We start from the raw sequence: 26,055 nt of genomic DNA, 5'->3' as shown, positions 1-26,055 counted from the left end.
GATGCTTCTGTACATATCTTTTTCCTCACTGGAAAAATCCTTAAAAAAAAACCCTTACTTTATTTTAAAGTTTATTAATATTCTACAGGTTTGGTTTTGGTTATGTTTTGTTGTTTGTTTGGTTTTTGTTTTTTTTTTTTAAATTGAGATTTGCAGAGATTTGTAATATTGTACTTATTTATTTTGAACTGTAAATATCAAAGAAATTATAAGCTTGGTCTTCTGAGGTCCTTCACACTAATTTCTTCCATGTTTTTTCAGCTATTCAATCCACTTGATGGTGAGATCCCATCTGTTTTATTTTGTGAGAAAGGAAAAATATCTGTTTTGCTCTTATTCATGATGTTTTACCAAAATTTGTTGTAAACTGTTCATATCACAGTGAAAGTCAGAGTCCAGGTTTCCCACATACTACCTCATTCTTTCACCTTATCTCTGTTAACGGGGTGATATATGCGGTTATTAGAACATTTTAGCAATTGTGTGTAGCTTAGGAACAGACTGACATGTTATGGTTTGCATCATACAGTTTAATTTCATGGGCTTGGGGAAAAGATCAGTGTTTGATGCACTGCTTCATAAATTTACTTTTTTTGGTTGTTAGGTCCTTTATTAGCAACTGGCTGAGGAGAGAAAAGTGCCTGCAACATAGTGGGAAATGCTAGCACTACTGTGCATAACCAAAAGGTGATCCATACAGCTCTGTACTGGATGCAGCCTGCTTGTGTAGCTCCAGCCCTGTTTCCAACAGCGCCTTGGCAGTAGAGAGCAAGGCATGAGAACGGCTGCAATGCCTTGAGCGCCCTGAGCCTCCTCTGAGGACTCTTCCATCTGATAACAGTAGAGGCAAATAAAAACAAAATTTCAGCTAAACAAAAAGCAACTCATTTTTACTTAGCTCCTCTTGAATTCGGGCAGGCAGTGCCACAACGCTATGCACGGCTCAGAGGTGGAAAATGGTGGAAATTTCTAATGCTCTTCATTTTTATTGTTCCTTCCTTGCTTGCCTCCTGCCTTCTCCATGCATGACCATACACCGTGCTCCAACTGCAGAAAGTCACATTTCTGGCACGCTCTGCCCAGTGCAAAATTCACCTCTTTCCCCAGGGCTGCTGCAGGAGGAGCGCTGGGCTGCACCAAGCACCCACCCCTCTGCTCCGGGACAGCGGGGCTCCCTTCTCACCATGGAACAAAGCTTTGTGGGAGCACGGAGGAGCAAGGGGCTGCCTGCCTGCAGGCTTAGCTTGCAGCCTTGTAGGCACAAGCTGCTGATTTGCAGCCATCTGCACAGGATTGCAGCAGCAGATGGAGCTTCAAAGCTCGTGGCTGTTGCAGACAGCTACATGCCTTGGGTTAAATATGTTTCCTCAAGCCACCACTACTTCTCTTGTAATCACTCCTGCCAGTTTAGGCCTTGTCTAGACTAGAAAAATTTAGGGATACAATTCAGGAAAAGGATATAACTTTTCTCAGTCCATACAAAGTCATGGGCTGCCAAGCCACCCTCTGGCTTGCTCAAAAGGCAAGAGCTGCTCTTTAGGACAAAACAAGCACCTGGCTTGGTTGACTGGAGCATGGACAGATGGCAATGTTTTCATCTCAAAAAAAATTTGATTCCATCTCAGCTTTGGTTTGTCTGTAGCCAGACAGACTTATTTAGAAAAGACTATGGATCTGGGCAAATAGATACCACTCTATACAGTTTTTCGTTTATGAAAATGACTAGATATCTTTTGTGATTTTCTTGGGGGTTCAGCTTTCCTTCATTCTGCTTCTTTCTTGGAGATACTCATTGGTAAAAGGATTGATACAAAACCAGCAGGATGTTATTTTAATTTTTTATATGTGCGGCTCATACTACCGTCTATGACTACTGTTGAGAATGTAATATGCTTATCACTGCCAGATCTTAACCATTCAGGTTTAAATTTTCCATCCTGAAAAGAACGTCAGCTTAAAAACTCAGTAATTTTTGAGAATGATGGTAGAGAAAAATTTGAAAGTTTTTTTTTTTCTGTTTTTTAAAGATTTTGTCAGCAGAGATTGAGATTTAGCATGGGAGAGATCTTTGTATCAGGAGCATGACTTTTGCCATTTCTCTGGAAATAAAAAATAGATTGGCCAAGGTTTAGGCCTTTGAAAAATGTAGCTTCTGAAATAACAATGTGCAGACACTCTGAAATGTAGTTTTCAATCTAAAAATGGGAATAATAATTGTTCTTTTTTCTAGTTTCCTATGTCTGTCATCTTACATGAAACTGTGAGATCTTTGTGAGATGGACTGTCTCACATTATAAAGTGCCTAGCAGGACAGTGTAGTGGTACTGTGTTAATGTCATAGGAAAACAAATATTCTCGCCTTAAAACCAGCATACTGCAATGCAATAAAATTCCTCTTTCCAAAAGAAGAATAAAAAATTAAAGCAAAACAAACCAGCAACAACCAGCTACTTTAGCTACATCATTATCCTGAAATAGTATCTAAATTATTGTTTTCCATAGGGAATAGCAAATATTCAAGCAACTAACTTCAATCCTTTGAACCAAAATGGAAAAGAATTTTCCATTATCTTCTGTGACGTTTGACCATGCTCAGGAAGATTTTTCATTAAGCTTATTCACATAATTGATTAGATAAGTAATAACTGCACTGGCAGATAAGCATTTTCTGAAGTTAGGCCAAGCATCTTAGGATATTACATTAAGACTTCTAAGGTATTAGCCAAAAGAATAAAAAACATAATAAGGTCTGAAATAACTCAACTTCTATTTGGAAAAAAATACCATTGTTTCAAATTCAGCAGTGTGGAGAAGACATTAAACCAGTATGCCTTTCCTTAGACAAACTTAGGAAAACTTTCATAACATATTTGAGAATGGGATGATACTTTCCCAAAAAACATTTCCATTTGAGAAAGACCCAGGACAGCATTCCTAACCTCAACCACAGCCTTGTCCACTCAAATTTTATCATGAATGGTGCACTCAGGGGCACTACGAACTTTGGCACTTTTGTCAGTCAATTAGTTAAATAACAAAAAAACTTCATGATTCTTACCCAGCCTCTCAGTAGTTCGTATGCTGTAATTCCTAATGACCACCAGTCTACTGGGTATGAGTATCCTGGACCTCCATCCATAAATGCCTGGAACACTTCCGGAGCTAAAAAAAAAAATCAATAAAATCAAACAAAAAGCATTATACCAAGGTTAGATGATGCATCAGCTAAAAAAATGAATAAGGATGCAATTAACTGGAATGAAATACATTTGTAAGCACAGAATTTTCAGGATGCAGTTTCAGTGCTTTGATTTGCTGGTCACTAGTGACCTTCACTGGTCAGGTTTCTTCAAGAGTCAATGACTTTATACATTAATTCTTACCTGGTCCATTTAAGTTTTCATAGATTCATAGAATCACAGAACAGTTTGGGTTGCAAGGGACCTTCAAGATCATCTTCCAACCCCCCTGCCATGGGAAGGGACACCTTCCACTAGACCAGGTTGCTCAAAACCCTGTCCAACCTGGCCTTCAACACTTTCAGGGGTGGGGCATCACAACTTCTCTGGGCAGCCTGTTCCAGGGCCTCACCACCCTCATGGTGAACAATTCGTTCCTTATATCTTATGTAAATAAAAATAAATATTAGGAGGGGAATTACTGAACTGAAGTGTAACTTTAATTGATACAGGTGTTGAATATGGTAAATCTGATCCTTGTTCTACATTTGGAAAAATTAGTCAGATGGGTTTTAAAGGTATTCAATATAGGAAAATGGTAATTAAATACAAATCCTGACACTGATTGTATGCTATAAGAAACTCTGTCACGAATGGAAATAAACACACTGTCAATAAAGTAGTGAATTTCATGGGGAAAAAAAAATCTTTTCAAAACAAGGATCCAGTTGGCTAATTTCAGCAAGAAAAACATACTAAATAATGCCACTGTACTTTCTTCAGAAACCCATTTATAAATGAGAGACGATATGAAAAGTCAGTCATGCTTTTCTAATTATTTCACAGTAGAATCTCAGTACACTTTGTCAAAACAACACTTTCCCTGAGGATTTTCTAAACAACACTATCACCAACTGTAACATCATGCTAGATGGCAATTGCCGTGTGAGCCTCTTCTGGCCCTGATACCGAGTCTAATGCACCACATTACCACCTGATTACCATTGCACCGCTTGCTAATGGGCATGCTGCAATGAATAATGTAATCTGGTCACACTTACTACTGACTCACAGTTTGGGATTTGACTATGTGTGGCATTTAGAGAAGAACCTTTAATTAAAGGAAAGGCATTCCTTTCAGAGGAGTTTTTCCAGTCCTTGCATTATGGATGGCAACCTAACAATTTACAACTTCAGACCTGACTTCAGAAAGTTCTGAAGGGCCAAACCTAATAGATGATTTTTTTATTCCATGACTTAGATATGGCAAAACCCTAATCTGTAGAATAAAAAGCAATAAATGAAAGTGGCCCTATACTCTTTACCCAGCAGGACCATATCTAAATAACTTGGTAGGAGAACCGCAGGCAGCTAAAGAAACATTTTTGCCAGAATATGTGAGTTTGGAGAGTAGCTGACCAGTGGATGTCTGGCATAGATAAACTTGTGCTGTTATTCAGTATGGCACGAATCAACAATGGCATAAAATTCATCACACTGAGTTAGCTCTGCCTCACCTCCAGATAATATGGCTTCACTTGGAATGCTATATCTTGATATGTACTTCAGATCTTTTTTGCATGGGATCTGTGTAGGCACAACTTACATGTTTGTGGTCTATCATATAGATAGATGCTAAAAGGGTAGGCATGTTTTTTTGTGTTACTTTAGTGGATCAATGCACTCAAACTGCACACCAGGCACTGAAGTCATGTTTTGAATATCACCATAAGCACCTTGTAGTGAAGGTTTGCTTTATTTAACCACACTTGTTATGGGTTTTGCCCACTGTACCTGGATGATGTAGAGTATCTCATTACAGAAAATAGCCTGTGTCGACTTTTTAATGAGCTATATAAGTATAATATTGGTTTCACTCTTTCTTTTATAGCTTTAACATGGTAATGAGGCAGTGGACCACTATCTGATTTCTGTGAGGTAGAGATGAAAATACATTATTGATATAACCTACAACATTACCAGAATGGTGCAGCTGTTTTGTTAATTCAGTGACTGAGTTATCCACTTTTATTTTATTTGCTTGTTCTAAAAGCTTCAAGGTCAGTTCATCCCACAGTAAGTAGATCAGCAGAAAATGTTTTCTTTTGCCCACTGGCACTGGTTTTTGAAGCTCTGTTTTCTCACCTTAAGCTGAAGGCATCCTTAGATCAGAAAACAGAGAGTTAGCCTCCTGATTTTTAATGCAGATAGCCCCTTTCCTCCTGCTTTAGCAGGATGATTTGCAGTCCAGCTGAACTGCCTCTCTGCCTCCAGCCAGCTCCAGTGAAGCAGCTGAAAGCACCTGCTTCGCAAGATGAGGAGGGACTGACAGAAGCTGCAATATGATTTACAGTATCCTACATATAAGTTTTTTCTCAGAGAGAAATCTCAAACCTGCTGAGGCCAAAAGACCTTCCCGCAGTTTGGCAAGGCTATTAAGTACCAACCTCATACTAAGCTTATACTTAATGTGTCTAAAAGCCTTCTTGAACTGAGACATTAGATGCAAACGAAAGCCTCCAGCCTGTTCAGCAGACTTCTGGAGTTTGCCCACTCATTCAGAAACATAGCATCATTTTACAGAAAGACAGCAGATCTTCCAAGTGACGGGGTTAGCCAAGCTCTGAAGAAGTAGAGCTGTGAAATACAGAACATAACATTGTCTTTTGCTGTAAGAAATAATTATATCAGGAGAATGATGTGAATGCAACCTGCCTAGGATAAAAGCAAATAAAAAATCTGAAAGTTAAAATTCTACACTGATTTTCTTTAGGGTTGTTATTGACATAGACTATCTGTAATCTTTTAAAATTTGAATTTGATCTCAGGTTCAGCTTGGACATCCATCCTGCAGACTCCTGTAAGTAGGATTTTTCAAAAGATAATAGGATTTGAGCTTGCCACCTTGGAGTAAGGTCAGCAGCTCTGCTGCATGCACCCTTTCTGCAAACACTCTCCTTTATCATACAAGCTTTAGGATGAGATGAATACTTACATTTTTTACCCCCATGCATCTACCTAAATGCAAGGATTTTGCATAGAAAAGCTGATTCACATGAACAAAAGTGAGAAAGTGCATGTAAGAACAGGAATTGCAGATTTTTTTTCTCAAGAGAATTCTACTGAACAAAGGCTTTTCAGGAAAATATACAGGGTCTGACCCCGCAGATTCTTTTGGTTGAGGGCTGTAGGTACTATCACATAGAGTCAGAGTGAAGACAGTAGAATTTTGCATGGTAGAAGCACAGCTTTTAAATCAGGGGTGTCAAACTCATTTTCATGGGGGGCCACATCAGCCTCACAGTTACCTTCAAAGGGCTGAATGTAATTTTAGGACTGTTTAAATGCAGGGGTAATTTTTTTTTCTACATGTGTATTTTTATCTTAATAACATACTTTCACGTTTTCACTGTTTATCTGCTCTGCTTTCTTGAAAAATTACATAAAATCAACCCACCTTTGCACTGAATTAAGTGTGCTTCAGTGCATTCCTTGGTTGTCCCTATTACGTATTTCCAGTTAATGGGGTTTTTCCAACTACTAAATGAAAATAAATCCTCTTCAGAGCTGTGTCCTTTGATGCTTTTGCACTTTATCTGTCTAGCAATACCATATCATTACAGACTGTTTCTGTATCAAGAGAAAGATTCCAGGGAAGTAAATAAACTGTTGTTTTGCTTTAAAGTAAAACCATACAGTAGAACAGCTAGAAAAAATTGAACATGAAAGCAAATCTGGAACATGAAAGCTTCCTGGAATATCCATACTCCCACGCAGTGGGTTTAGCCACACTTGGAGCTCCAAGTAATTTTGTGAAATAGAGAGTAATTTTTGACGAATTGATTCATACGTATAGCTGCCCACTGCAATTGTCACAGTAGTCAGATGATCAACATTGTAAATGATGTAGAGGATGCATCTCATATCGTATGCATATTTTCCTAAATATCTGTTAAAAAATGAAGTTCAAAACTTACTTATCTGGTTGGTAATTCTGAACTCTATTTGTGCAATATTATCAGTATCTAACAATATGATTCATGAGCGTAAAATAAAAGAGAATATCAATGTAAGTGCAAATAACAAAGAACTCAATTTTCACTGTTTTTTGCTGTTGTAAAAGGACATTTTTTACATATGATAAAATGCTTCTAAGCAGGATTCCTGAGAATCTGCTGAGTATTCATAGGTATTGCTTAACTCTAGTTACACTATAAATGCTCCAGGTCTCTGAAATTCAGGCCATTTTAATTTGGTGCCCAATGGTGAGTTTGAAATGGCTGTCCATGATAAAATAGTCAATTTGAGGCCTATCACTTGGAATAGTTGGCACAAAGAATAGTATTATTATATTTGATGAAGCATACTGGTTTAATCATAAAGATAATTCATCAGACTAAATCATAAAATGCAGAGCTTGGAGTGGCTCTGATACGAATCCCCAATAACACAATGTGGCATTTCTTTTTTGATGAACTGATTTAGGTTTCACTTCCTTAGCAAGAAGCTAATCAAAGAGTGCCTGGTGTACTTGCCTACCACTACCTGGGCGACTGCTGAGTGTTGATTAAGCAGCTTACAGAGCTATTCCTCACTTTGAAGCATTACTGACTTCCATAGGCTTCTTTGAAACTTTGCAAAATTGGTGAGAGGGAAAGTGCAGTGAGATCAATGCATTAGACCCATCTTCAAGTGGCCTTTACTACATACTAATAAATCAGTATATTTAAGGAATAACTTGCGAATGAGTCTTGCAAGATCAATTAGCTGTAAGGAACTGATTGTCCATGTGTAGCTAAATGTTGCCAATGAGAGAAAATGCCCTATACCAGTATTATTAATATTATAAACTGTGAATAAAATAAAAAGTAAAACCATAGTGGCTTAGCCTCAATTTTTTTTTTATTACCAAGTTCACATGGCCATGTCCAAAACATATCTCAAGAATGAAAACCCCAACATTAATCATCCATTTGGCTAGCTAGAGCTCTCTGTAGTCTATCAGGATCTCAGCAGAGACCCTGCACATCAGTAAGGGGAATCTGAGGTTTGTGGTGTACAGCAGGGGTTGCAAAGAGACACGCTCTGCCCATTGTGTAGCAAAATACACCTCAGTGGTATACTTATTATTGTAACACCTGAGATTTCATAGATAGGAAAATAGATTTCAGTCTCATTAACAGAGGTTCAGCATGATTATTTTCCTTTCTCATATTAGTCCCTGATCTTGCAAGAAAAAAAAAAAAAACGAGCAAAAAGAAAACACACACACATACATATATATATATATATAAATGGATATACACACACGTATATGATGCACACAGTACAAACAATATTTTGGTTCACTAGCACAGGATAAACTGTTAAAAATTGGTCCTTTCCAAATTTTAAATGTGTGAATCACCTGATGTATATAACACATTCATAGTTTTACCTTGCTGAAATAGGCTTAATGGATGACAGACTGAGCTGAATAAAAAATGAACTTGATTTTCGAAATAATATTCCAGAAACGTTGGACTGAGAAGGTTCAGTGAAATATTAACCACTTTCTCAGCACTGTAATGAAAAAATACTAATTTTCACTTTTCTCTGAAAAGTAAATTCAGAGGTCAGTAATTCTTTTAGGTCATGTTTTAAATAGAAAACAGAAATCAAACTACAGTGATGACAAGTGATTTTCTATATAGAGGAGAAGCTGTTTTAAGAGCAAAATGAAAGAAAACAACTTCTCTCTCCCTGAATATAAATGTAGAATTGGTAAACTATCAATTTACCTCCTAGTGTTTACTTTCTCATGTGCTAAAAGGATCTAAATTATAATGGACAGCTTTCTGACTCAGAGCTTTAGATTAGTCAGCTGCCAACAGATATTGTATAAGGCAAAGTGCTGCTTAAAGCCTGACCATGCTGGGCACGCAATTTTCTACTATGAGGTCTAGACTCGTTACAGCAATGTAACTGATTCTGTACCATTATTCACATAATACACCTCAATAGTTTTAATACTCATATTTAATGCTATTATTCAATCAAAGTAAATATTTTAGATACCATTACCTGAACACATACACTGCATTTAGAATGCCTTATTAGTTTGCCATGTGGCTTTACAACCTTTCCTGCCCTTACACAGAGTGCTGTCCTCATAAAACCCGCTGCATTACTCAAACACTGAACAGAAACCACTTCTTGCCCTTGTGTTTGCACAGAAAAGCCCTTACTGGTTGAACATCCAGATCAACCTCAGAGAAATAGACCCAAGTTGCTAACCCCATTGAAAGAAAGCCCGGCAGCAGTGGACATGACATTGTCTCCTACTGCTGAATTTGAAATTATAGAGAAGTACCTTCCTTACTCCATCCAAAAACTCACAGTGGCTGCAGTGCCACTTTTTCTAGAACCTTGTTGAAGGGATTGTGTCCAAAAATTTGCTATGTGGAAGATCAACCCAGTGTACAGACAGCAGCAGTTCTGCCCCACTGCTGAAATGAACTGGTCTGGATAACTGGGGATTCACAGGACAGACTGTGCACCTCAAACATCCAAAGGACTATAGAGTTCACCTGCCTCACATACTTCTAACAACATTAGCAGACATCTGGAGCACCTTTCTTATGAGGAAAGACTGAGAGAGCTGAGTCTGTTCAGCCTAGAGAAGGCTGAGAGGGGATCTTATTTATTCTTATTAATATCTCAGGGGTGATGTCAAGAAGATGGGACCAGACCCTTTTCCATGGTGCTCAACGAGAGGATGAGGGGCAACAGGCACAGGTTGAAGCACAGGAGTTTCCATTTGAATATGCAGAGAAACCTTTTTACTTTGAAGGTGCCTGAGCCCTGGAACAGGCTGCCCAGAGGTGTTGTGGAGTCTCCTTCTCTGGAGACATTCAAAACCCGCCTGGACACATTCCCATGCAATCTATTCTGGGTGTACCTGCTTCAGCAGGTGGGTTGGACTAGATGATTTCCAGAGCTCCCTTCCAACTCTAATCATTCTGTGATTCTCTGTGATCCTGTGAAATGTATTTGCATCAGTTTATGCACACAAAAACCTGAGGGTGTAGTGTGGCCTGACCAAAGGACAAGAGTTATTTTGGGGGCAGAAACACCCCATTGGGCTGCTGGAAGTCTGCACTCATTGCCCTGTGTGCCACCTCTGCGGGAGGTTTCTGTCTCCTCAGATCTGCCTGCAGCGCTCCACATCGTATCAGGCTTTTCGGGCAGGGTAATAATAATAATAATAAAAAAAGAAGCCCAACCCAAAACTACCACTTGAACTTGGTGTGGGTTTTTTTGACTGAAATAGTAAAAGAAATTATTATATTGGCAGTTTTGCTGGAAGATCTCAAAGAATGGTAGGAGGTTGAAGAGCAGAGAGGTGGAAAGCAACTGGAGATAGTAACTTCTTTCCTGTTCTCCTAGGGGTTTTCAGCTGCTTGGATGCCTACTTGTTAAAGTCAGAGCAGAGCCAAAACTTGAATACGTTCTTGCATCTCAGTGCTTAATCCCCTTATCCATAGTGCTCCCAGTGCCAGCTGAAAACTCCATCAGTACAGCAAGTATTTATGTCAGCACCTCAAAGTCTCACACATATGCTCTTGGTTCTTGCTCATCAGAACAAACAGAAGCCTTCCAGCTGATGCCACCATCGTGATATTTCCCTGGGATCAAAAGGGCAGGTAGAGATATACAGTGAAACATGTAGATAGGCAGTCAAATGCTTGGTAGGAAAAGGGTGGGATTTTGAAAAACCTAAACAGTGCCTTAACTGCACTCAAAAAGCAATGAGCTGCAAAACACTAATTGATTTCAGAGCACTGTTTAATATGAGTGCAAGGAAGACCGAGTTCAAACACCTTTGAAAAACCAATTCCATATTTGTCCCTGCTATACTGTACCTACCTCAGGAACAAATTTAGGCCTGCAGGATATTTTTACTTTACCTGTAAGGCTGATATTAGGATATCTGCTAGCTTTCCTCTAACTCCAATAGTACTCCCCCACAGTATTAACAATAAATATGGATGATTCATACATTTTACAAGTTCCGTGTGCCTCTGTAAATCCACACTTGTCTGGTAATCTCAGGCGCACAGCCGTTATTCACTGTGACAACAAGCTATGAAAGAAGCTGTGAAAATCTGAGATAACAAGCCTGTAGGATAGGAAGGGGGAGCTGAAAATTTTCACATAGTTTACTCTGATTTTTTTGGCTTTGGATTTTTGTTAGGTGTATTTATATCATAAAACATATTTTATTGGTTTGATTTGAAGTAAAGTCAAGTGCATTATTTGGATAACTTTAGCCTCTGTTGAAAAAAAAACCACAAAGCCTCTACCTAAACCTGCTAAAAATCCTACTGTCAGAAGAAGAAAACAAACCCAAATAAACCCTAAAACCCTGACATTTGTAACCTGTGAATGGAAAGTTTTTACAACACTCACAAATAATATACAGATGCATGAAATTTCCATCATTCAAAAAGGAGACATTTCAGTGAGTAAAAAGCATGTACTATAGGATTTAAATACATCTAAATTATGCAAGAGTTAAGAATTTAAAAAGGCAATATCTGTAATATTTTCTAGATATATTTTAGTGTTTAACATTTTGTTTTGCAGCTGACCAGCCTGTTGCAGGGAAAAGAGCCTTTACTGCAAATGGGTGCCCAGCTCAGAGCACATTCTCCGAGACACAAGAATATTTCTTGCAGCCTGCATAAGGGACCAATATAAGAAATATTTTTTGTTTTGCCCCCACTCATAAACATGGAGCAGTATTGAAAATGGCAAACACACAGGTGCTTCCAGCCAGGCAAATGCAGACTTTCTTTAAACAAACATGCTTGTGTTCATTTGTTGGCAGCAGGCATGCCTGCCAAAAGTCAGCTAGATCTGAAAGGACACTTTGCATTGCTTGCCAGCCTAGGATGGCAGCCTGAAAGCCTATGGCCTTTCAAAAGGGTGTTCATACAATCAAACCTTTGACAATACCCTCAATCACAGGAGTTGTAGATGGTTTCGGTGGTGAATTTGTAATGATAAAATCAGGCATGGGTGACACACGCAAGTTTCTTAAACCAGCTTAAGGCACACATTGTATTCCACAGCTGCAGCCATCTGAGCAGTATGAGATGGAAATTCTGAAGACCCTTGAACACTAAGAAGCTGCTTTCACTTCATCATTTCAGGTCAATGGCTTTGAGAAGTAAAACTGCAGAAGCAGCTGGAAGCAGCTTGTTCTGCTGGGCTGTTGGTCTCGTTCCTTTCAGATTCACCGTTGTCCATGCTTTGTTGCCCATGTGTGACAGGTATTTTACTTGTCTGAATGAATCAACCGGTAAGGGCGAATATAGATAAATAAACAGGGTTTCTGGAGAAATGTTGAGGTTCTAATACATTTCATTCTGTGTAGCCATTTAAGAATTACGAAAATAGGCAGGGAAAATTTCAGGCTGAGAAAGATTGAGAGGCAAAAAAGCTAATATAAAGTGGGATTAAGCAAAGGCTGCAGGAGCTGACTCATGTCATGCTTAGCATTACAAGATAGGTATCTTACTCAGAACAGCTAGTGCATTTTTACAACATAATATCAATTTGCTCTGTTTTTTCCTGGATATCAGTTTGATGCAGTCCTGCTGCATGTGAGCAAATTGGTCCCTAGCAATTTCTCACCCTATTTCAATCAGATTTCAAATAGAGATTGAGGCTTTAGAGATAACATTACTTCTGTATATTTCCATAATTTGGCCAAAGGAAGAAGTGAGAAATCCTCTAAGTGCTTCTACCAAGGGAAAGGCTGGAGAGTGTCCTCATATCTGATTAAACATTACAGGATCCACATGGGAGTGAGCTTTTATAAATGTCCCAGAGGTGGAAACAGCTTTCATTACATCTCATACCTTCATCATCATGAAAATGAGCATTGCACAAGGCATGCCCTATAGGAAAAAATTTTCCTTGGTTCTAGTGCTCAGCAAGGGACTTGCTTGGAGGTGATTTTGTCTTGTTACATCAAGATTAAAATGTGGCCTAAATTCCTGGTAATGAAAGCTTACTACCAAACACAGAGCCAAACTCCTCAAGTCTTTTTTTTCTGTTTTGGTCATTGTCTAAATGTCTTAGGTGAAGCCACATAGAAAGTCTATGATACAGCCTTAAAGCCAGACTTAAAGAACTACCAGGAATTAACCCCAAATTTTCTTAACGTGAGCACTGTAACTGAAAGTCTGTGTAGCATTTCTCTGAAGATATGATCCTTCACAAAATTAAAGCTGTAAACTAAAAGAGGTAAGGAAGAGAAATGAATACACTTAGAGGAACAAGCACCAACAATGCATGTATGGCCATATCTGTCAAACTTAATATTTGAGGTTTGCTGAATATTTGATGCCCAGACTGTGCCACAGTTTTGACCTGAAACAGAAGATTTTTATAGCTCTAAAAACTTTTCTGTCTTCTTACAGCTCCAAATAAATGCAGGGATGAGTCTTCCGACTCTGAGTAGAAAAGCCTGAATGCATGGCTTCCGCAGTGGTTTTTCATTTCCAAGAGGTGAGGAAAGCATGCTGGAAAGTGAGCTGGGGGATGGTGCCATAGTCTCTTCATAGAGGAAAAAGAGCAGTTTTCTTGTCTTGTTCCTTCTTGTTGTGAGACTGTTGGGTATGGGGGAGACATGATGTGTGGGGAGAAGGGTTCAGAGGCAGAACAGCTCTGCAAGGTAAACCAGGACAATAGTTTTCTGATGTGCAAATTAAAATCTTGTTCCCATCTCCTGTGTTTCCTTCACTCCATGTCTATAGTTTACCTCCTTCCCTGGGCCAGCCTGGGCTTCCATAGGAACCCTCCAGGATCTGGTTTAGCTCCCTGGGAAGGGAAGGAGGCTCAGCTGTCTATGGCACTCCAGACTTAGGTCAGAGAAACTATTTGCCGGGATGTTAAGCTGAATAGCAATTACAAAACAATGCAGTTATAAGGATGCATCTGTCCCACGAATTAGTTATTTTCCTACAGGGTACAAGGACTCCAGAAATTCCTAGCAACTAGAAAACACCGCAAAAAGGGACACAAGCAGAGTTTAGGCAGGATGGACTGGACTTAAGCGTCTCTGCATTAAATAGGCAGGTTTTCTAAGATATATCTCAGCATTTCCCTCTTTGTACTATCTGCTGGCAAACATCACCTACACAAAGAACAAGTTACTCCTCCTCCTTAGGGTGGGGGTGAAGGGTAGGAAATTCAAAAGGACAGAACCATATTTCAGAATTTTATCCTTCAAATACAAAATCATGGTACTTAGCACTTGCTACAGATTTTTGTGCTTTCTGTTGTTAAAAGCTATTTTTTTTTCTTGTGAGAAAAGCCTGCCAACAGAAACCTGACAAACCAAGAATGTGGTGGTCCACTGATGTGTATAGATGGGCTGAAATACGCTCCAAAGGACGCTAAGTTTCCTGTTAAATCTCAGAAAAATATTTGAAGAATATTCACATTTTTGTACAGTTGTTTTAACTAATCTGCTTCTGATCATTAGTTGTCAGATGATCTCTTCATTACATACATTCAGACTATGACAGATGGTAAAATGCTAACTAACCCCTAAGCAAGTACTTAGCTTTTTTCTGCTTTTGTAATAATTATCCTTTCTAACGTAAAACTGTGCAACTGCTTCAAGATTAAAAATGTAAGGCCATCAAAACAGTTAAAACTACCTAATTAAATCTCAGAAAAGACTCTGTTGTTATGTCTACTGTCATCATCACAATTAAATATGGAAAATGTCTGTTCTGAACTTGTTTCAGATCCTGCAAAATGGCTGCTCTTCAAGGATGTTTTTGAATAACTCATGTAATAAGAATTTGCACATCTAATGACAATGGCTTCTAGAAGATTCTTGGCAGCTTTTTAAGCAAAATGTGTGAGCTCTGAAAAATAAGCTTTTCACAGGAATTCAAAACCACCATATCAAAAATGCTGGAATCTTTTAACATTTCAGTCATCAGGTCTGTAAGGGTGCTTCTGTGAATGTAATTATTTCACATGTCAGTTGTACAGCTACTTGTCTATATGTGTTGGGGGGAAGTCAAATTGTTGTAGACAAAAAATGCCGTTTTCCTGATTTTTGTTGTTTTGTTTTATTTTCATAAATAAATCAACTACATATTGGCAAAAATGCTCAAGCAAGTTCTTTTTTAAATGAAAGCTGCTGTTGTAAGTGAGGTTGCAGCATCCCTTTCCTTCTCTTCATTACAATGGATAGGAACCTGTGGTGCAATATCCAACACTGAGGGGAAGCTCAGTACCCAGACTTACTTACCTCCTAATGCTGTATATCCCACACCTGTGCAGTGTTGGTCATATCACCTTACTAGAGACAGTGAACTAGACACTCAGTTAAAGTTGACCAATGTGAAATGCTGAGAAAATTTTAATCTAAAACCTCATTCCTCTGTGTAACTTAAATGCTTGAGGCAGGACCACATAAAATGTTTCTTGGTCTGAGTACATTTATAAGGGTAAGCTAATCAGCTTCATATCACATATCTGAAAATACAACTCTGCTGTAGTGCCTGGGACTGCTCTGACAGTCTCACAGTTGGTTTGGGGGCACCCTGAAGACACCTGCCTGCTGCTTGTGCAGGTTGATATGGTGATCTTTGTGCCACGAAAAACATAAGTAATAATTCCTATTTCTTGGGAAAATTCTTTTAATCCTATGCTAATATACAGAAATGTAGTAAAACATTGGCCTTTGGTTCACCCAATGATATTTTCAAAATGTGATTGTTTACAAATATTTTACCACTGCATGGATGTTCATTGTGCTCTGAGCATTTCTGCTGGAGAAAGTCTCTCGGAGACACAAATATCTGTTAGTATAGTTTCCAGAAACCAAGTATGTTTAGTCTTAAGCTAGTCATCTCCTCAGGCAATGACAATTCCATATACAGAGAGAATTAAGACAGTAGCTGTGTAGGAAGCCACAAATAGGACAAATCACACCTATTCTTAGTCATGGAAGTTTGCCTAACTTTAGTGGGACAAATGACCTTCAGGGGTTGCCTTCTGTCCTTCAACTCTAAGTGAAGTTTGAATTATTAACTTAGCCAAGATGCTTAGCTTTTAGACAAATGAGGAGAGGTGAACTGAATTTTATTCACCCAGCCTTCAGTCTATCTATGCATTTAAATTACATGATTAAAACACACAAAGTGCCCCTAAAAGCCATAGACAAACCATGTAAGGGATTAGTTACATAGGACTCTAACAGACACATTTTTGAGGAAGTCAGCATAACAAAGCAATTAAGGATGTGCCTGGACACTTTAAAACTGACATTGCATGTTCTGTGCTAGATCATAGACACGGTGCTGCAAATATGATAGTATATTCCTGTCTCCAGATGTGGGGGTTTGCAGCAAGTAACACAGTTGAAACTCTCCTGAATTTGTTACACAAAACCAAACAGAACCCGACTAGAAACAATGTGGAGACCAAGCTCCTGCCAAGTCCCCCCATCTCCAATGTTTTCCATTGCTAACACATATATACTTTCAAGAAAAATAAGTTGATCACCTTTATTGTATTCTTTAACAACTTATAATCATTTAAATATACCATTAGTCAACTCTAATGTGTGAGTTTTCTTACATTTATAAATGGTCTTGAAAACTTACCCATATAGGGTTTTGTGCCAGCCATAGAAGAAGCTTTTTCTGAGCCTTTCACTATGGTTGCTATGTTAAAGTCAGTGATATGAACATGTCCTGCAATTACACAAAGTAAAAACAGAAGTTAAAATAGCCCATCATAAAAATACTCTTTCCTTTGTTTAATATTTAAGTGATAATGGAAAGAAAATTAAATTGGAACTATTAATAACAATTAATGGAAACCTACTATTAAATATGCTCATAACTAGAAAAATTATATTGGCAGCAAAATGATGGAATACTTTTCCTGTATGGTTGCATCTGCTATCTGCCTGCAGTACTGAATCTTTTTTGCTAGACAACCCTGAACGTACTCCTGATGTGAATGTTAGGGATAGTAACTGGATAATAACAGGAGCAATGCTGAATTTTGTGAAGCTGTGTGAAATCTACCTCTCCTTATCTCCAACTAGAGCCACACCTCGCACTCTCAGGTACCATGACACCTGCTTGCTATCACATCCCCTTTAGGTTACCATCAGCCTGGCTTTTTCTGGGTCTCCTCAGGGCAAAAAGGGAGCAGAGAAGAAAAAGGTTATTTTTTTTCATACAAAAACTATAGAATTAATTCTATGTTAGCAGAAGAGTGTGTATGTAACAGCAGGAAGTTCCAAACACTCATTTGACAGCAGGTTGCAAGATGAAAGTGACACAATTCAGCTAGTGGATTTACTGCCTGGCCAGTCAGACAGCTCATTTTAACTGAACTAATCAGGCTGGATGGCCCAAACCTGCTGTCATTACTTTTTTCTGGGATAGTTTACAACAAGCATAGGCTAAATTGCTCTACCACAGCATAGCAATAGTTGTTAATTCTGGCTTGCTGTATGCAGGTAAACTGAATGCAAATCCAGCCTGAAAATCTGCAAACTTTTAATTCAATAAGTCTACTGTTAGGTTTTGCATGTCTGCTTAAGGACTAGTTTTATATGATGGAGTGATGCAGGTATTATGCTCTCTGTGATTACATCTGGCAATGCCAATGTGGACAGAGTACAGGAAAAAGGAAAAAGTACCCCTTTCCCTGGCTTAGCCCTGCACTCAGATCAGGATTCATATACCATAAGTTGAACTAGAGTCTTGAATGACAGGTTCCTGTGATTTTTGTTTCTTTGTTTGTTTTTAATCAAGATCTCAACCTCATTCAGTCTGCAGAAAGGAGCAGGCTTTGGGCATGATGCAGTTATTAAGCGAGGGAGGTTGTTATCATGTTTGCTGCCAAAGATGAAAAGAATGTAACAAATGACTGATGCTGAAAGTTGCTGTAGTGCCTGAAGGAGAAACAGCACTCTCAACTTCAGTCTAACCTAGATCCTGTTCAAAGTCCCCAGGAAACGTATCTGTCAGCCTCTAACAAGTCTGCAGCCATGCATGTGTGAACTGAAATTCTGAGTGTCCCCAGACTTATCCGGATGTGAGTTGTTTTCGAAGGGCAAAAGGAAGAAGGCACATCCCACTGCCAAATTTAAAGCTATTTCTCCTAATTCAAGACACATTAGAAGTTTTCAATGAAATGGTTTGCCTGCTTGGTGTAGTTTTCTCAAAAAAAAAAAAAAAAAAAACCCAAAACAAACCACAACCCTGCTTACATTTTAGTGACATTTTCCTGCTAAGACACTCAGAGCAGGAAGGTATCTGCATGTGGCAAACAAAAACTGTGATCAAATGAAAGCAATCACTTTATAAGGGTGGAAGGTGTTAGGCTGCTGCAACAAGCATTAGTGTTCACAGCCCAGCCCGCCATCCGATTTCAAGGTGATATTCCTCCTTCTTGGTGGCCGGACCATAGCATGTTTGCAGTTCATCTTTACAATAACAAACAAAAATGGCAGAAGGCTTCTTTAAAATGAAAATTGAATCACATACAGTCACCTCATAGCAGTAGTTTTAAGCAATTCCATATATTCTGTAGATTGAAAAGCTGCCAGTATCTTGGCAGACTAATACTTTTTCCTTTTTTTGACAAATAAATATAAAGTTCTGTCATTTAAATGACAGCATTGTAAGTGATGCTTTCTATTAGAGTACCAGCATGATAGCCTGTTGCAAAACACCTACCGTATATTATCATTCAGACTGATCCAAATAGTTGATTTCCAATGAAAATTGCCTCTCCTGCAGTGCATTGTTTTCTCCGCCTTTTATTAGATTTCATTTAACAAAACAAAAATAGCATATGTGAAATGTTGTATTTGCTGATTGATGGTCTTCCTTAAAAATGCCTTTCTGCAAGGTAAGGGATGGACTGGGAAGATACAGCAACAGGCAGCTCCTGTACATGCAGCAGGGCACAGCAGAGCCGTGTCTGTACCACTGGAAAAACTCCACCTTTGCTTTTGCCTGTTGTGTAGAGTGCTGCTAATGGGCTAGGGAGGGAAAGCCAGGTGTCCCATAGGCAGGACGGCTGTGCTGCTACAGGACCCCACACAGTGCTTGGTGGGAGCTGAGGGTGTGTGGAGAGGCTGTGTCTGGGCTTAAGTTCAAGCAGGAGGCAACAGGAGTGAACCCCCTGTGCCTGTCAGCAGTGTAGGAGGGCAGGAGGGATATCGAGGCAGATCTCTGCCTGCCTGTGCACTGGTTTCAACTCTTTTAAGCCTAGTGACTTTTTTTAAGTTTTTCATTCGTAGTGTGGGTATTTCAAGGGACAGTTAGACCCAAACTTTCTACAAGTTTCTTTCTAATAATCCTCTAAGACATCTTTTTACCACAACTGCTGCATATAGAAAAAGGAAAGGTTGCTATTACTGCAGTAAATATGTTGGGATACTAGCTACTTCACACTGTTTTCAAAATTTCAATTAATGGGGACTTTTTTCTTGCTGAGCTTCACACCTTGTACTTGATCTCCATTTCTGGATTTTATCATGAACAACTAAAAGTCAAAACCAAGTCTGTACACTGGCTCCCTTCTAAGGCATCAGGTACAATATTGATCTAAGCAGCAGTGCCATTCAGGTTTAGCCTTTAAGAGCTATGAAGCAGACCAGCACACAATGGATTCTGCAGTGCCTAAAAAAATTCAAGTATCACAGGGAAAGAGCCCATTGCTTAACCCCATGGATTCATGATCCCCTATGATAATAAAAGGATGGTGGAGACTAGGCTCTCTTGCAGAGCGCTTTTTCAAATCATTCCAAACTGCACAGATTTCACATATGCCAACACATACATTGCAAGCAGAAAGTATTTCAGTGGACATTCTTTTAAAAATTGCATTCCTCCAGTCAGCTTCTAGTTAAAGTTTTAACAGGGAATTTTTTAAATTAATACCTACAGTACAGTACAGTATATGACTTTGAGAAGCTTTATGCATGTACTTCAGAAGTGCTGTATGGTTTTTATGCCTCGCTTTTATACATGGCCTGAAATCCCAGTATCTGAGGTAAACAGCAAATGATCTTTCATTGGACTAATATTTAATTTTTGAACAAATCGCAATGAAAATTTTAAAAGTCCTGAAAGGTAGCTGAGGCTGGCTGACTGACATTTATCAGAGGAAAATGTACGTGACCTCAAACCTCATTGAATTTCTCAGAGTCTGAATCCATAGGGGTGAAGTTGAGGGCAGAGAAAAGAAATACCAGACCGGAGTTAATGCCACCAACTCAGCATACATGAGAGCTGACAGGAAATCTCAACACAGTAACATTCTGGAGCAAATTTGGATCTGGTTTGCCCTCACAAGGTCAAACCTTATGAACAACTTCAAAAGTGTCTCTCTGGGTTCATCTGTGCTATGTACAAGAACGTAAGCTCACATTCATGTGGAATTGGCATGACCTGGCAGTCTGCCACTTATCATCAGAGAGATGATTGTTAGAAACCCTATTGTACTATGGTAGATGGGTTCAGCAAGGCTGCGCATTTCAAAAGGGTAGGCTGCTTATTGCAAATTTATATTCAAAATGTGGTTAGCTTCAGGTGGATGAATGGTGCTGAGAACAGTCATGTTGTTAATCCACGTCAGAGGGTTAAATGAGACACAGTCCCAGAAAATTGTCTGTGGGTATGATAAGGACCAGCCCTAGTGCAGACACACCAGCTACATCTTTAGTGGAGACTTTATATCTCCAAGACATCACTGTACAGTAATAATGTTGACAGTTCTGTTGTTTGGAAGTTAATATCAGAGCTCAAAATATTGAATTTGTGTGTGGGTTTTTTCATCCTATTTTTGTTTTTAAGACCAAGATTGCTCATAGGCTGGCTCTTTCAATTTTGCTGTTAGTTTTCAAATGAGAACTGAGATTCTCATATAAGCTAGTAATAACTTTTATGATCATAAACCAATATAATAATATATAATAAGACACTTATGAATGCCAGCTTAAATCTGCCTGTAAGAGAAATAATTACTGAGTAAAAGTGCCACTAACAGAAGCAAAAATGTAGTTTTAAAAAAAATCCCAAACCTAATAAAATATAGCTAGTCCTGTGAAGTCTAAGAGTGAAATATAAGGTTTGTGATTTCAATATGGAAAACCACCACAAAACAGTTTGAAGACTAGAAGTAGGAGGCATTCAGTGCTGTTAGAAGGTAACTCCTTCAAAACGAACAAACAGGTAGCGAGTCTTCACATAATCTGTGTTTAAGACGAAGACTGCTTTGCCACAAGATGTTAAGGATGCTAAAGTTCCTTCCACTCAAGGAAGTACCAGGAAAGATCATGGAAAAGACCACTGAAAGTTATTAAATGTGAAAAAACATATCCAGCTCAGGAAATGCCTCAGTCATAAAAGGCTGGAGGCTGGGCGAGTATGTAAGGTAAGTACCACAAAAACTTGTTTTATATCCTTCTCTGTCATTCAGTTTTTGGAGACTCTCAGGGATAAGAAACTCAACTAGATGGGTCTTTGATCCAATGTGGTTGCTCCTCTGCTCTTAAGATGAAAGCCTGCATACAGTATTAGATAGTATTACAAATACTATCTATGGCAAGGGGGAGGGGTGAATGGACAGCAGTGGCTTATAAGGAGAAATGTAAAAGGTTGAGGCTCTTCAGCTGACAGGAGAATGCTGAAGGAGGTTTAGAATATCAAGAAGATTGTGACTGTAAGCTATTATTCACCAAATCTTTCAATTTTGGAAGATGGGTTTTTTTGAAAGAAGAATGTTTAAAAACACATAAAACACCTTTCTCTCATGAAGGATGGTAAACTACAAGTTGTTGCTCCAGGAGGTTGTAGAGGCCAATATCAGCTTCAGCTTCAATGAGGCAGTGGACAAACTCATGAACAAAGATTCATCCGGATTCTAAAGGGAATATACAGAGATAATCTAATACTCTAATAAAAAATTGCAGGTGCTAGGAATCACTGAGGCATTTGATGACCAAGTGGCCAAGAGCACGCTCCAGAATAAAGTCTCTTCTTGCTACTGGTTGTGACAAAATATCAGCCAAAGGTCTGACCCAGCAGGGAGGTCTTCCTTGGTAAAAAAAGCAGGGACCTTGCTGGGTCCTATTAAAAGCTTGCCTGATAGGAAATCAAGCCCCTTCAAATTTCCTGTCACTAGAGTGTTATAATGGCATGGCCACCCTGCACAATGCAAAGCCTGGGTGCCAAAGCAGAGCCTTATTATTTCTGCAGAATGACCAGAAATGTTAATAACAAGAAGCTACCAAATAGCTATAGAAATAACATTATCATCTCTGAAAAAAAAAAAAAAAAAGGTAATCTACTAATCTGTTGGATTGTTTTTCTACATTTCAGGCATTTCACATCTCCTTAGCCATCACAGCTAATAGATCATGGAAAGATTTAAAGACATACTTAATTTCTTTGTTATTTCAGAAAAAAATACAATATGGACCAGACTTGCCAGGTTTCCATTCTAAACTCTGTCACTTTAGCTATATTGTTCTAAACCATTAAAATGAAAGGAATAGTAGAGGAAGCAGAATACGGTTATTAAGATAATTCTATAATGCTTTTCTCTGTACAATATAATAATAGCTCTCCTGAATGATCAGGTAGCCCTGTTGGCTATCACTGGAATAATTCTATTTCAGATGCATGTTGGCAGAACTGATCACTACTACTAAATGTGGAAATTAATGTTAGTCATAAGAGGAAGAGCTTTCTGAGAAATCTGAGAAGCAAAGATAACAAGAGAGCTTTATAGACAGCATTCACTATCTTACAGACATCTTATTCTGGTTTGGAGAGTGAAACCTGAAACCATTCGTACTTTGTCTCTTCAGCAGAGAATCTTCCATGGGATGGAGAGTCTTTCCAGGAGTCCAGGAAATCATCCTCTGGTAGGGGCTAAACACTATTTTAAGCAGCTGATTACCCCATTCTCTTGTAGCATTATGCTTCTCATGATCATGAAACTTTTCTTTCCACTGATGCATCAGAACCTGTGTTCAGCAGCATTGAGATGTAGCTTTGCTGAAAAGTATATGAGAAAATTCAGGTTTCCTCTGCTAGAATGATTTTGAATATGTTGTATACATTTATGTGTTTTTTCTTTGTAAATTAGATTGATCATTTTTATGGTTTAAGAAAAATCTCCTGTTTTCACTACTTCTGTATTCCTGAGGTATGTTCCCTAAAGCATACAGATAAATTGTAGTGAAACTAGTTTTAATGAGCAGAAGTATCTACAGTCTTTATATATGTTATGGAAGTCAATCAGTTTAACTGTTTGAAGATGTAAGGCAATCTGAGTGGTGGTAACACTATACTTTGACTTCAGCCAAAATAGGTTTCTTCAGTGAGGTAAAAGAAATCTAACTCACTGAGACAAACTCTCTGACCTAAATACTGTGCATTTCCAATTCCATAGCACTTTGTGTAAACACAGCTTGTTTAATGAACTATAGGAAAGACCCAGGGCTAAAAGTCAAGCTTATAGGACACTGTTGTGCCATCTTAGGGCCACAGGCCAAAATAAAGTTCCTTCCTGTGAACCTAGTTAGACTTATATTAGGTGAATTTGTTATGCTTCTTCTACAGCATATGGTGCATATATTCAGCACATTTTTCCATTAAGTGAAATCTGATGATTCTGTAAAAATGAAGTTATTGATACTCTGTCGTGGCTTAATCAAAGCTTTTATGGACTTCAAAGATAGCATTAATCTGGCAAAATGTACGTCTATAAGGTGGCTATCTCTATCTTTACTCAAAACTTCTAGGTATCAGTCACCAAAGAGATACTGATGTATAGTGTAGACATACAAAATAGATCAGATAGTCTAGAACATGTTTATGTCTGTCAGTTACCTGTGGAGGGAGAAGTATGCTGCTACTGTGCAGAAAATGGGCTATCCATCCCAAAATTTCCAAGCTGGCCATAGATAACTTTCTTACTGAACTGCTTATTAATCACCAAAAAAACTTCATTTTGCAGCATATTGCTCACTCTGGTGTAACTTCTCCACAATACTTGAGCCCCCATAGGAAACCTCTTGTAAGAGGCTGATTTTGTGCAGTAATTAACCTTGACGAGGGGCATGGAGAGATAAGGGCAACCATACTTCAAAGGCTGTCAATCAGAGATTTAGTACATTCATAGTCCATTCATGTTGCTTTAACATCTTTAATTTGCCCAGGACTTAAAGACGAGAGACTTCTATTTCATGCGTATCTAGGGAACATTAATACTTATGGGTCTGAAGCATTAAATTCCTGAAGTTTTAGGTAGTTTAAAACTCCAACATTACTTAGCTTTGTTGGTTTCAGTATTCCTAGAGACAAACTCTAGCTGTTTGCAATGATAGCTCTTTAATCAACTTTAACTAGAATAACTAGCAGCTCTGCAATGGATTTTGAAAAGTAATGGTAACTTTGGCATCATTTCTATCTTATATTTTCTCAAAGGTTAACTGCTTGCAATCAGTTTCTGAGGTCAACAAAGCACAAGATGATTTTCGCACAGCAGCAAACACACGTTACTTTTTTCCGTTTATTTTTCCTCCTGTACATATTTCTGTTCTGATATAAGATTAATGCCATCTCTTACCTGTATTTTCTCATATTTTTCATATTAATAGTTGTAAAAAGATGCATGAGGTTTTAGTAAAATACTTCATAGAAAGAGTATATGTGTAAATTTACATTTAAAGAAATTACCTTCTCTTTTTTTTTTTTTTTTCAGAGCACACCTTTTTTGTTTGTGATCATGGAATTAGTACTGAAAGTTCAAAGCTGATCATGTTTTCTAGCCTTTTTAAGTCATTTGAGCCAGAATTACATGTAGAGCCATTTAAATTTTGCATACTTAGAGGCAAATTTCCAAATTCCATACCTGAATTTAGGAAAGTGATTTCAGATACCTACATGAGAAATAATTGGCTATATGACATTTCTTAGCTCTTGAGAAATTTTAGGAGAGAAATTAAGTGCTCGATATACTGTTCCACTGCTAGATCCTTAAAAAGGGATTATGGTGATTCACAGTAATCCTGTGAATAAAATATTAATTTGATTATATCAGGTACCCCTGGTGATCTCTGGAGAATTTACAAAATCCACAGGGTGGACAGAGACCTTTCAAAGAGAAACTCCAGATTTAGGCAGGAATCCAATGTCTGAGGCTGATTTACAAAGCATGGCATGAGCATGTCACTGAGAGCTGAAGAATTAGAGACATCTGATGAAAAAGTGTTCGATATTCACTTACCATGCTCATCCAGTAGTATGTTGTCAGGTTTGATGTCCCTGTAAAACAAGAAAAGGCATGCTTTACATTTCATACCCAAAGAAAACCTGCCACCTGCTCTCCTTATCTGTGTGTGAGGTCCAAGTCACTTAGATCATTACAAACCCAAAGAAAACTATATCATACACAAAGGCAAATTATTTTTATCTACATCTTTTTACTGCCCTGAGAAAACATGCATAAAGACATTCTCTAGGTTTCCATTTCATGTGGTTTTATTTCCATATGGCTAGCACTGACATGGATTTGGTTTTCAAGATTATGTACTTTATTCTTTATAGTGGCGGGAACAATGAGATGGAACATTTGCATCTAGGAGGTGCCTGGCTGCCAAAGGGCTCTGCATTTGACAGACCAAATAAATCATTTAACTGGAAACACTGGTGATCTGCCCTTTCTGCCAGACCCCACTAATTTGTCATGCTCACATGCATGATCACTCGTATGTTGTCGTTCTGCTATCTATCTTACACTAACAAGGCAAGACTGG

The 26,055-nt window shown here is 38.4% G+C and overlaps 1 protein-coding gene across 2 annotated transcripts in view; it reads right to left on the bottom strand.

Annotated features, from left to right (window-relative positions):
* The window catches only part of STK32B (serine/threonine kinase 32B), a 175,560-nt gene that overhangs the window by 26,902 nt on the left and 122,603 nt on the right, over positions 1 to 26,055 (bottom strand). The window contains exons 5-7 of one of the 2 annotated variants that reach the window (XM_082051224.1): positions 25,527 to 25,564; positions 16,862 to 16,951; positions 3,059 to 3,162 (exon numbers count right to left, since the gene is read on the bottom strand). In XM_082051224.1, coding sequence (XP_081907350.1) covers positions 3,059 to 3,162; positions 16,862 to 16,951; positions 25,527 to 25,564 — 232 coding nt within the window. The remainder of the gene's footprint in view (positions 1 to 3,058; positions 3,163 to 16,861; positions 16,952 to 25,526; positions 25,565 to 26,055) is intronic. The other variant, XM_082051225.1, reaches the window with a different exon arrangement.

The sequence above is a fragment of the Streptopelia decaocto genome (genome assembly GCF_964273445.1).
Source record: "Streptopelia decaocto genome assembly, chromosome: 4".
NCBI lineage: Eukaryota > Metazoa > Chordata > Aves > Columbiformes > Columbidae > Streptopelia > Streptopelia decaocto.
Note: the sequence above shows the minus strand (reverse complement) of the source record. Positions and strands in the feature narration are given on the sequence as shown.